Genomic DNA, 13,505 nt, shown 5'->3' on the forward strand with positions numbered 1-13,505 from the left:
TGTCCTTTAGGTTTCTGGGACAAGGAAACATTAGAAAAACTCTTTCAGGCCCCTCCCCCTCCCAACCCGGGGGTCTGTTAATAGTCAAGCCTCCGGCGGATGGAGCAAGGGGCAACAGAGCGTATGGAGAGCAAGGGAGGTCAGGGAGGGCACGAGGGGGCGAACACGGGGTCCAACACAAAACCAGAGATGTTGATCTGGCCACACACAGCACCCCCAAGGGAGCTCCATTTGGAAGAATGCATCCGAAGTCCTCTGAGATGAGCCCCCGGCCACACTCGAACTAAACACAGTTCTCCCAGGGTCAAGGGAGAATCCCGTGGTGCCAGTAGGCACTCTTTACAGACCAAACCTAACAGGCTAATAAAGCTGACACCTCCCTTTAGCTCCTAGCTCTTCCAGCGGCCACAAGAGAAGGCTGAACAAGAAAACTCCTGGCACAGGTTCAATTATGAAGGCACACGACATGAGCTTTTGGGCCAAAAGGACGCTCTGAGGCCAACCACAGCGCTTACACTACTGCACGCGTTCGCCCGAGCTCTTAGAAACGCGCACCGAAGAAGGGTGAGCTTCCACCTCGAGAACTGCCCCTCAATAAACCTGACTTACAAAACAAACGCAAGAAGCGTGCCCTGAGAGTGCTCCCCAAACACGCACTGTACCACCTGCCTCAGAGTCTACGGGCTGCTATAGAAGCCCCCAGGGCACGCGAGAGGAAAAGATCCACGCGGAGAACTACTTACCCCTATCAGTACTCAAGTAATCTTGCCACTCAGCTAATGGCAATTTTCTTTCCTTTTTTTTTTTTTTTTAAAGATTTTATTTATTTATTTGAGAGACTGCCGGAGAGAGAGAGAAAGCACAAGCAGGGGGAACAACAGAGGCAGAGGGAGAAGCAGGCTTCCTGCTGAGCAGGAATCCTGATGTGGGGCTCGATCCCAAAACCCTGGTGTCATGACCTGAGCTCAGGGCAGATGCTTAACCGACTGAGCCATCCAGGTGTCCCAGCGAAGAAAAATTTTCTAAACAAAAATTACTAGGCCAACTCCCCACCCCCCCTCCCATGCATGAAGTGACTCTCTCTACAGTGAGTCCATGGGGTAAGCAGGACGAACCTGCTAAGTCAAAGCATCCACACAGAGGACTTGGCTTTATGACTCTTGCCTTTAGCCTCCGTGGTATTCCTACCAGAAAAACAGCTATTCAAAAAGGACCAGAAGTTTCAAAGGCAGCCGGCCCCCGGATTCTCCTCGAGAGAGGCAGAAAGACAGGGCACTCTCCGAATAGTCAGAAAAAGATCTGCTATGATAAATAATCCAGAAGTCCCAGGAGAACCATTTGTAACTATAAAGTCGGCTGGTACCACGTAATTATTTTCACTGTTCTCTAACGCAAGGCAGATCTTTTCTTCAAATTAAAAAAATCACACTGGATTTTCTATGGGAGAACAATTTACTTACTGTTTCTTCTCATTCATTTCCCAGGCATCCAGTATCCGTTCTATTAGCTGACATTTTTGAAAAAGCTGAATGAAAAGGAATATTTCAGTTAACACATATACAAGTGTCAAAGTGGCAAAATTTTAAAGTGCGACAGAACTCTGTTCGAAGAGAACAGTGGCATGTATTACCCAGCAAGCTAAATCTAGCTGCGAATTACTGGCTTTAGCATACGCAGTGTGCTAATAAATGTACTCAAGGCCGCCAGGACACTACAGGGACTCGAGTCCGGACCCGCGCCTCCCGCAGCGTGGCCTGGGAAGCAGCACTGCAAGCACCGCCTCAGGTGAGCAGCAGACCTAAGGCCAAGCCAGGTTTTATTAGCCGGGAAAAGCGAGCTCAGAAATACAGAGCCTGACCAAAATGTAAAAGGAATCAAGAAGATGAGGCCCTGGCCGGTCTCGGTCTGGGAATCTGAGCAACCCTCGTCCTTCTGGACCGGGAGCGGCGCCTGCTCCGGCATGCGAGACCCTCACTGCGCTCCGGGCGAACCCCAGCACCTCGCGATGCCCTGGGGATGCGCGCGCGGCATCAGTGCTCCTTCCCTTCCGCCTGCTACTCCAGGGACTAGCCTCTCCCGTCTCCCAGGTTTGGCAGGAAGCCAGCGTGAGCCAGGGAAACGCACACAATCACACAACTTCGGAGCAAGAAGAAATGAGAAGGCTGACTCAGTGAAATCCCCTCGTATTTAACAAAAGGAAACAGGCCCACAGAGGAGGCTCAGCGTGGCACGAAGCCCGCTCCTGTCCTGTGCTCAGCCCACAAACTAAACTGGCACGCCACACAACTCTTCAAACGCCTTCTGCGGTCGTTAAATTTGTATGGTTCTTTTAATCTCCAGAAGATTTCTCAATCTTCAAGTCAACTGTTTTTAGCAAATAAGGAGACCACTTAGACATTTTTCCTACAAGTTCATCTAACAGTTGTTTGTCCAGGAGATGACTCACAGAATCAGGGGCCAACAGTGCGACGAATACAGGAGTTTAACTCCCTGACCTTGAACTCCGATTCATTCCACACCACTTCAGTGGGAAAATGCTATAACCAGGAGCAGCAGAAAAGAGAGCCCGGTAAGCTTACGTGTTTCAGTAACAAATTGTCACCAGTGGAGTCCTGATCAGTAATTGTGCTATTTTCTGTATTTTCAAAAGGGCTTGCAAGGATCAGTGCAATACAGATTTCCACTTGTGTGTGTAAGAAGTTATTCCACGTGTACTTGAAGAACATGTCCTACAAAAAAGAAAAACAACGCTTTCTTTTATTCAGTTACCTCAATGTTTAAAGCCATTACTCTAATACCTTTCTCAAACAGTGGTTTAATAAAATAAACACGGTATGTTCTTAGTCCAATAGGACTCATTACAAGGAACACAAGTTTACTTTAAAGGGGGTCTGGAAACCTACTACACAGACTAAATAGCACAACATCTGCTAATTCAACATGCCAGCATTTGCACAGAATCTAGTAGAAAACAACAATGAACAAGGGAAGATAATAGTTCCTCAAAGAGAGAGTATTTTTCTACATTTTCCATAATAACAGGTATTAAGTTTAGTTAACTTCCAATACTTTTTGAAGATATTTCCGAGTTTTATTTTGACTCAACAAACGTGTGCAAGACATGGGGTTAGGTGCAATATGGGAGACAGAAAGAAAGAAAGACAGTCTCCAATTTCAAGGTACACACACCCTGAGTATGAATAAGCACTTGGTTCTAACCACTCAGGCCTTTGGAACTCATGGAACTATCAGTGAACGGAGCAAGAGAAGGCAGGTCTGAGAAGGGTGACATGTGGACCTCCTCAGAGTACACAGGTTTTCCACATTGCTCAGAAAGCTGACAGTACCACAAAAAGGAAAGACAATTTCTAACAGCACAAACTGCATCAAGTATATATTCAGGACATTCTTTGAGTCGCTTATCTAAACTCAAAATAAAAAGGAAATGATTAATGACCCATTTAGCAGTTTTGTCAAATTTGCTGTCACTCAAAAGTAGTTCTAAAGATTAACAACAGAATGAGTTAACAATAGTTGCACACTTACTATCAGCAAGATTAGAGGCTACTAATCGATGACTTCAGGGACAGGGGAAGAAAGTTTCATGCCTTGAGTTTTATACACTAGTCAGAGGGCAGGGCAAAAACTATGTCCCCAGGGGTAACAGTTAAGTTCACCAAAGAGACTGTGTTATCCTTAAATGTTTCGTCTTGCTCCAACACGTTCCTGTCTCTATCCCTATACTGCCATCATTTAACTCAAAGCTGAAATCTAACTAAAAGCATCTAATGATACCCGGTGGCACATGGTTTGGTTGATAAAACAAGCACTCGTTTGAAACTGAATGTGAATTCAACTCTTGGCTCCACCACTTACCAGCCACAGAATATGTCCCCTCTCTGGCCATAATCTGCAAAAAACAGATCCTCTCTCTCACACAGGCATCTACAGCCCGCATCACGCAAGAGAGGTGTATAAATGTACATTACCATGCCTTTTGTGTAGTGTGCAAACAGCCCAAACTCCCCCCCACGTACACTTTGACCAGCTGTCTCACGACACCTGCTAAGCGCTAGCCCTCGTGCCTTCTGCACCGGCAGGTGGCAGGAAAGACAAAGCAAGCGCAGCTACCAGGGCTAAGTCTGTGGATTCTAAGCACAAACCTGGGAATTGGGAAATTCAGGGGTGAGGGAAATCCAGGTAATTCCTGAGCTCTCCGTTTCTGCCTCCACTAACAAGCACTCTAATAGCTGTGTGTGTTAAGGAAGAATCTGAACACAAATCAAAAGACCACATACTGATACATTATACAGATCTGTGTCAGTACAAAGACGATAAACACTTGTCCCTTTGCTAACTAGGACAAGAGAACGATGCTGTAACCGGCAGTCATTTATCGCTGACACAATCCCCTGGGGAAGGGGACTACACTCAATCACCCGAGCCAGGCTGCGCTGCTTGGGGGAGAAGTCTACATCTGAGTCATCTCTGAAATTTTCTGTTGCACTTCTTTACACACAGCGCTAACAAATATTGAAAACTCAAGAGCATTAGAAACTGACAATGAACTCCAGACAAGAACTGTATAAAAGACCATTCATGCTCAGAACAAGAAGAGTCACGGACACACACTGCCAATTTGTGAGGTTTTAACGAGTTGTATATCCATAAACCATACGGGCAAATTATCTCATCTTTCGGGGGCAACCTTACCAGTATGACCCCAATGCTATTCAGCTCCATGAGGTCCTCGTTGATGCTGCTGGTGTTTGTCTGAAGGAGGCTGGAGATCAACCTGATCACATTCAACCGGGTATTCCCCACCGGAGGGTCCAGCACACCCCACGTGGTCTTCATCACACTTTTCTGAGGAAGAAGCAGCTTTCCGATTAAATCCAGTTCAGTAAACAAACAAGGGGGGAGGGGGATGTGCTAATTCGAAACACCAGACACATGGACCCCACAGACCGCATGGCCCGAGGTCCACATCTGAAGGAAAAGCCAAAGCTGATTTTGAGATCTTCAAAATATGATGAAATAACCAAGGTGGGGGGGATCAAGTAATTCCCCTGGACTAGAAATTCCACAGGAGATCGGGTGTCCCCCCCTTCAACATTCCAAATGCCACAGGAAGAAAGCAAAAAGCTGCAGAAGTTTGTGGGGGTGAAAATACAACCAATACTCCAAACCCGACCAGAAACTCTGCACGCAGACAAGTTAAAGTGGTTTGGGAACGCGGTCCGCAATCTTCGCACAATCTATGAGAAAAATGCAAACTCAGAAGTTGCTTCTGGATCACAGCCCTGACGCTCGATCAACTTCCAACCTGTTACTGGCCATAAAAGGGAATCTCTATACTTCGGTCACAGCAGACCCAGGACACTTGAGAATCTCACAGGTGTGACAGGAAAAGGGTGGCAAATTCTAACCCAGCATCGAGGCTGCCCTTTTCCTGACTCCCCCGCCCGCTCCTCTCAAGGCTGAATGGAATCGGAAGGTTCTCACTTGGACTCCACGCAAGGCAGCTCCGACGAAGAGACGTGTGAGAAAGCATCAGGAATCTACTCACACACGCCAAGTAGTAAAACCACATTCGAACTGAACTCACGGACTCCCGGCAGTAATAGAGAGGAAGCCCAAACGAGAAACTGCCTTGCTTTTGACTCAGGACCAAGAACACCGTGTAAGGATCCACACTGGTGCTGCCTTTTGTCCGCCCAGAAAGACGACGGGCAGGAAAACCAAGACACCGGCTGGAGAACCTCCTCACACATCCTCTTCTCCCCTGCCTCCTTCTCCCACCTCTAGCTGCCACCGGGATACTCTCTCCGCTTCTCCTAAATAAATCCTTTTCTTTCCTTACTCTCCCATGCTGCTTCTCATGTCTGCCAGGAAGGATGCCACTGACCACAACCATTACCCACGGGCAGAGGCACCGTCCCCGAGTGTGAACGCCAAGCGCTCTGGCCCGCACCCAGCGCCAGCTGAACACAGACAAGACAACAGGCCACTGGTGGCATCAGCCGCCTGAAGAGATCATCTGGAAGCTGAACTCGACTCCCTGCATCAAGGACACAAATGATTCTGTGTTCCCCCTCCACAAATGCTAAACTACACAGAAAGCATCTCATGTAGAAGGGAAAAACTATGATCTTCAATTCCCAACACCCTGCAGAGTAGATGCCTCACAGACGCACTACAGCAGCTAGGCCACTGCTGGCGATGACACAGGGCAGGAGGAAAAAGGGAAGTGTCAGAACTGGTGCCAGCAGGGGACCTCTCACAGACCTGCGTCTTCCACAGAGTCTAACAGGAAGGGCTCCTGACCCTGACCTCAATCTCCGCACCGCCCCCGGGGGCTGGGGAGCGGCAGCAGATAGCACTTGGGGCCTGCGGACAGCACTGCCTCATGGGGCCTGCCACACGGGCTCTTGGGCAGGCTCCCTGATTAAAGTCACTGCAGATGAGCAAGCAGGTGCTCCCCAAAGAAACACTAGCACTCCGAGTCACGCTCCGCCGACTAGTTCTTAAACAAGGTATCTGTCCATCAGACTGACCCACCCCTCCAACTCTGAATAAGGCAACTCAGTCTCAAAGATCAGTTCCTAAAAGATTAACTTAACCTAAAAAGTGAAAACAACACACTATGAGAACTGTTTATTTTATTGGCGTAAAAGTACCCAGAATTTATAGAAAGAAAGAAAAGCTTTGTTTCCTAAATAGATGAATTATTCTGCTTAATTTTAATTCTACCCCATTCATCAATACTGACACTACGTACAGATAAAAGCCCATTAAAAACTAGCTCAAAAGCAGGAACAACTGGAAGGGCTGGTCTGTACACGCTGGTGGTCATAACCAGTTCCATTCCCCACAAGGTCATCTACTTTCTAACAAACGTGTGAACCAAATTACTGACCCGGCCAGCCATGACCCGGCTATGCTTAAGGTAGCTGCCCTACCTTGGGTGGCTCAAGCAGGAGTTCGTGAAAAGATCCAAGTCTTCCTCGGATAGCTTCCAGAACACTCTTGTTGACTGAACAAGCCGAATGACTCATGCCTGGTGGGCAGATCTCTATATGGCCTTCAAATCTTGAAACAAAGCAAGTTAATTTTATTATAATTTCAAAACAAATTAAGGTGCTCCCTATCAGCATGTAGGTAGACCCATAAAAGCTACATAAATATGATTATATCAACATTTCTGGAGAGATAGGAAGAGGGTGTAACACAAGCTTGCTGGGGAGCAGCCACAGGACCTGCGACCCACAGGCCTACAGTGTCAGGGGAGAAGTTACATGTGATTTCTTCCCATCCTCCCAAACCTTCTAAGCTCTTTATACCTATGATACTAACAGCAGGTCTCTACCAGGAAACATGGAAAGCAAAAGGGACCAGATCCCTGAATTGGAGGGCATACCACACTGTGTGCCATTTGGGATGCTGATAATCAACAGGCCTGTATCTGTTCCATACAGTTTTCCTTGGGTTAACCAACACTGTTTCCTACTTAAAAAGCATAAATCACTCTTCCACATAAAGCTCACTCCGCACTCATTTTAATCTACTCCTGACAGGAAACCCATTATGAGTACAATGAGATGCGCAATCCCAATGGGCCTTAATGACCGCATGCGCCAAGGTGTCTCGAAATGGGAAGAGGAAGGACCTCAGAAGGGGAGAGGGTCCTAAGAATGTGGGCGTGGCATGTCAGCTGGGAATCAGGGCAAACCAGTAGCCCAGGACACAGCCGCAGAGCCCCGGCCCTGGATCCCTACTCACCAGCTGTGCGTTCCACTACGGACACCGGGAGCGTCTACACGGTCTCTCCCAGGTCCACCTCGAGGGGTACGCTCACGCAAAGCTGGAGAGCAGCTATTAGGACCATTTCTGAAAGCATTCCACACGTGAAAACCACTTCTAACTCAGAGCTGCATGTAACGGCATTCAGAAATTCAATGGAATGGAAAAGGGGAACGGAAAGGACTTTTGCTTTGGTGTTTTTTAATGTTTAGGGGTTTTAGAAAATAACTGATGTGGCCCAATACAGCTTTTATCATAGTTTCTATCCAGGGAGCCATGCTCAAAAGTTCTTTACAAGCCCATAATTCTAAGAGTATCTATATACTTTTCCTCTAGTATTTTAATTCATCTGGAACTTACTTTTCACACAAAACAGGTACAGATACAGTACTTCTCAAATGGTGAGACGTTTTCTAAACCGCATTTATTAAAAATCCACATTTCCCGCTTTATGTGAAAAAGCATACAAAACCATATACTAGAATTCCTTAAGCACTCATATAAACTTCATTTGTTCATTTAATAAATACTTCATGAGCATCATTTTCTACACCAGCTCTGACTCAGGCGCTGGCCAATACCCGCAGTGTGGAACGAGACTTACACTGCTGCCTCACCACCACGGTCATTCGAACAATGACACGAGCGTAACGCACAGGAGGCCGCTTAATCACTGGTACGCTCAGCATCTCCTGGCTAGTCTCACTCTTTCACTCCTCCAGATGCGTATAAGAATTCGCCGACTCCAAAACAAAAACCACGCTCATGTTTCCAAGTAGAACTATGTTCAATTTAGACTGCGTTAAATGTGGAAAGGCACGAGAAATGCTGAATGTTTTACATATCAGAGTGCGCTCCTTTTCACAGCTGAAGGGCCATCTTCGTTGTGTGCCACAGCCTCTTCATCCGGTTACCAGTTTAAGGACACTCTGGGTTGTTTACAGTTTTGTGTGATTATGGAAAAGGGGACATAAACATTCACTCAGTCTTGAGGGATACGTTTTCCTTGTGACAATACCTAAGAGACCGCTGGATAATACAATGAACGTCTACGTAACTGTAAGAACTGCGGAACACTTTGGGAAGTGGTCATATAACTCTGCGTCCCCAGCAGGAACGTGCGAGACTTCCAGCCATTCTCCGCTGTCCCTAGCACTGAGTACTCCCTGTCTGGCTTGTTTGGCTTGGTTGCGCAGTGGGCAGAATGGTGCCCCCGCCCCGCCAAAGATGTCCACACTAATCCCTAGAGCTTGTGAATGTTACCTCGATTGAAGAGGTAATTAATTAAGGATCTTGCGATGAGATTATCCTGGATTATCCAGATGGCCCCTACATGACATCCCGAATGTCCTCAGAAGAGAGGAGAGACAGACACACAGACAGAAGGTGATGTAAAGATGGAGAGAGGTGGGCACAAGTCAAAAAATGCCAACAGCCACTGAAGCTAGAAGGGGCCGAGGATGAATGGCCGCTAGTGTCCCCGGACACAGGTGGCACAGCTCACACCCGGATCTTGGACCTCCAGCATTCACAGGGAGAGAGTAACTTCTGCTGCTTTAAGCCACAGTTTGTGGTAATTCGTTACAGCGGCCACAGGGAACAAATACAAGTTCAAAAGGTGCAGCGCAGCATTTCAATGGGGTGTTTAACTTCAATTTCAGTAATGACAAATGACAGCCATTTGTCATGAATTTATCTGCTATACAAATACATTTTATTCACTACATGCTCAAATCTTTTGACCTTAAAAACTGGACTGTTTTCCTTGTTATTAAAGTTTTGAGTGTTCTTAAGTCCTTTCTCAGACACATGATTTGAAAATAGTCTCTGACGGGCTGTGGCTCTGCCTTTTTCCTTTCACAAGTTTTTGTGTTTTTTTTAAGATTTATTTTAGAGAGAGTGTGCGTGTGAGAGTGAACAAGAGAGTTCCAGCGGGAGGATGGGCAGAGGGAGAGAAATCCTCATGCAGACTCCCCACTGAGCACAGAGCTGGAGGACACAGGGCTTAATCCCTGGATCCTGAGAACACAGCCAGAGCCGAAATCAAGAGCCAGATGCTCAACCAACTGAGCCGCCCAGGCGCCCCAAAACAGAGTCTTTCAAAGAGCATTTGATGGGGATGCGTGGGTGGCTCAGTCAGTTAAGCCGCTGCCTTCAGCTCAGGTCATGATCCTAAGGTCCTGGGATCAAGTCCCGAGTCTGGCTCCTTGCTCAGCGGGGAGCCCGCTTCTCTCTCTGCCGCTGCCTGCCTTCCTGCCTGCTTGTGTGTGTGCGCGTGTGCACATGCTTGCTCAAGCACGCTCACTCTCTCTCTCTGAGATAAATAAATTTTTAAAAAAATTTTTTAAAGAACATTTTATGGAATCTGCGTTATCAACTTTTCTTTTATGGGTCGGGCTTTGGTGATAAACATCTACGAAATCTCTGCCTAACATAGGCCATGGACCTTCTCCTAAAACATCATAGTTCTGGGATTTACATTTAGTCCTAGGATTCATTTTGAGTTAGCTTCTGCATAACGGGCAAAGTACATACTGAGGTCCCTCAGCCTTTTCTCTGCAGATGGATGTTCTAGCATCATGTGTGGAAAAGGCAGCTCTACACCGAACTGCCTCCACATCTCTGTCGAAAACCAACTGACCACATACCGCGAAGGCCTGCTCCTGGACTGTTTTGTTCAGTGATCTGTGTGTCTCTCCTTTTGTTCGGTCCTGACTACCGCAGCCTTAAATCAGAGAGCGCCAGTACTCCAATTCTGCTTTTCTCTTTCGAAACTATTCTGGCTACTGTATTTCCTTCGAATTTCCATGTAAGTTTTAGAATGAGCTTGCTAATTTCTATAGAAACTCCTGCTCTGATTTGGACTGGAATTATACGGACACTCCAGATTAGCCTGGGGAGAAGTGGCCTCCCACCAATACTGAAATTTCTAATCCATGAACGCAGCAGCTCTCTCCATTTACCAGGCGCTCTTCCAGCCCATCGATACTGAGCGGTGTTATCTGTAAACAGATGTACATCCAGCTGTTTTGTTTTCTCTGTGCTACAGTAAACGGTATTTCATAAAAATTCCAAATTCCAGTTGTTTGTTGCTATTATAAAGAAATACAACTCATTTTGGAATACTGACCTTATTATATTTTGTAATTCTGATATATTTACTTGTTAGTTCTACGAGTTTTTTTGTATATTTTTTAGGATTTTCTATGAAGACAATCCTGACCCCTGCGAATAGATTCAGTTTTCTATCTTCCTCTCCTGCCTTACTATACGGGCTGGGAGTGGCAATGGTGAAGATCCTTGCCATGTTTCTTGATTTTAGGGGATATCATTTCAGTCTCTGATCACTAAGAACGCTATCAACTATGGACTTGTTTTTAACGGAAGCCTTATCAATTTCTAAGATCCCATCCATTACTAATTTACTAAGAGGTATTCATTATAAAGGAATTTACTGAAATGACTGATCTTTCTTCCTTAATCTGTTAATATGAGTTACCCGGACTGATTTTTTTCACTGAGACTTTATTTTTACAGTGCAGTTTTAAGTTCACAGTAAAGTGGAGGGGAAGGTACAGAGATTGTCCCCACATGCACACAGCCTCCCCCATTACCAACACCCCTCACCTCACCCCCAGAGCGGTCTGTTTCAATCACTGAACCCACCAACGACGCAACATAATCACCCAAAGTCTACAGTCAACCATCACAGTTCATTCTTGGTGCTGAACTTTCCAGGGATTTACACAAATGTATAATGACACGTACCCGTCACTGTGGCATCATACTATTTTCACGGCCCTAAAAGTACTCTGTGCTCGGCCTATTCATCTCCCCACCGCCAACCCCTCATCCTTTCATGGTCTCCACAGTTTTCCTTTATCCTGAAAGCCATGTATTTGGAATCATATAGTTTGTAGTCTTTGCACTGGCTTCTTTCCCTCAGTAATCTACATTCAAGGTTCTTTCATGTCTTTTGAAGGCCTGACAGCTCATGCTTTTTAGCACTGAGTAATATTTGTTTGGATATACCACGATTTATTTACCTACTCACCTACTGAAGGACACCTTGGTTGCTTCCAAGTTTTGACAAGTGTGAATAAAACTGCCATAAACACCCATGTTCAGGTTTTTGTGTGAACATCAGTTTTCAACTCCTTTCGGTGAATACCAAGGAGATGGATTATATTTAGTTTTGTAAAAAACTGTCAAATTGTCTTCTATAGTGGCTGTACCATTCTGCGTCCCCACCAGCCACAAATAAGAGTTCCTGTTAATCCACAATTTCACGTGCCTTTGGTGGTGTCCACCTTCTGGATTTTGGTCATTCTCATTGATTGATCTGGGAAGGATGAATGAGCCTCTCATTCCCAAGATAAACCACAGTTGGTCATGATATATTGTCTTTTTAATACATTGCTGGGTTTAATTTGCTAATACTTTATTGAGGAATTCTGCATCTGGCTCCTGCGGAATTGTGGTAGTTTTCTTTCCTGTAATATTTTGGTCTAGTTTCCAAGTACTGATGGCCTCATAAGAGGAGCTGGAAAATGTCCTCTCTTCCACGTTCTTGAAGTTTCTTAGATCTTCGGCAGAATTCACCAATGAAGCCAATCTGGGCCAAGAGTTTTCTTTTGGAAGCTTTTAAATGGGAATTAAATTTTGCTGACGGGTCTACAGCTGTTTATGCCACCTATTACTTTCTGCAGTGAGCTCTGGCAGTACTACTCCTTTAAGGAAGCTACCCATCCCCTCTAAATCACTGAAATTGTCAACTGAGTTGTTTACAGTATTCTCTTATTATTCTTTTAAACGTCTGTGGGAATGCAGTCATGCCCTCTCCTCCATTCCTGCAATTTGTAATGTGTATTTTGTCTACATTTTCTTCACTAATTTGGCTAGAGATTAACTGATTTTATCGATCCTTTCAATGAAACAGCTTTTAGGTCTCACTGATTTTCTGTATTATTTTCCCCTCCTCAATCTCTTCGATTTCTTTCTGCTCTTACCTTTATTAATTCCTCCCTTCTGCTCGCTCTGGGTTCATCTGCTCTTTCTTCACTAGTTTCTTAAGGTGGGAGCTTAGATCGTGGACACAAAACTTCTTCCTTTTTTTTTTTTCCCGTGTCTTCCTTTCTTAATGTAAACATTTAATGGGGCAACTGGGTGGCTCAGTGGGTTAAACTTCTGCCTTTGGCTCAGGTCATGATCCCAGGGTCCTGGGATCGAGCCCCGCATCGGGCTCTCTGCTCAGCAGGAGCCTGTTTCACCCTCTCTCTCTGCCTGCCTCTCTGCCTACTTGTGATCTCTGTTAAATAAATAAAAATCTTTTTTAAAAAATATACAAACATTTAATGCTAGAACTTTCCTTCTACTACTTTCATTTCATTCCACAAATCCTGATGTGCCCCGTTTCCATATCAGTTAGTTCAAAATATTTTCTCATTTCTCTTCATTTCCTCTTCGACCCTGGGGTTATTTATAAAGTGTGTTGCTTCATTCCAGCAATGTTTTTTTATTGATTTCTAGTTTAAACCCATTATGGTCTGAATTAATACTGTGTATATTATTTTAACTCATTATGGTTTGCTTCATGGCTGAGACTCTGGTCTACCCTGATAAAAGTCCCATTTGCATTTCAAAAGACTGTGCACGGTGAGGTGGCCAGGGCAAGGCTCTGCAAGGGTCACTCGGGTCAGCCC

General features: G+C 45.5%; 1 protein-coding gene across 9 annotated transcripts in view; it reads right to left on the minus strand.

Annotated features, from left to right (window-relative positions):
* Window positions 1-13,505, minus strand: part of PPP6R3 (protein phosphatase 6 regulatory subunit 3) — a 144,388-nt gene that overhangs the window by 37,783 nt on the left and 93,100 nt on the right. For all 9 annotated transcript variants that reach the window (XM_080815910.1, XM_080815913.1, XM_080815914.1 and 6 more), the window contains 4 exons: window positions 6,963-7,092; window positions 4,714-4,866; window positions 2,580-2,729; window positions 1,461-1,525 (listed from right to left, as the gene is read on the minus strand). In XM_080815910.1, the coding sequence (XP_080672036.1) occupies window positions 1,461-1,525; window positions 2,580-2,729; window positions 4,714-4,866; window positions 6,963-7,092 (498 nt within the window). The remainder of the gene's footprint in view (window positions 1-1,460; window positions 1,526-2,579; window positions 2,730-4,713; window positions 4,867-6,962; window positions 7,093-13,505) is intronic.

This window comes from Martes martes (assembly GCF_963455335.1).
Source record: "Martes martes genome assembly, chromosome: 10".
Taxonomy (NCBI): domain Eukaryota; kingdom Metazoa; phylum Chordata; class Mammalia; order Carnivora; family Mustelidae; genus Martes; species Martes martes.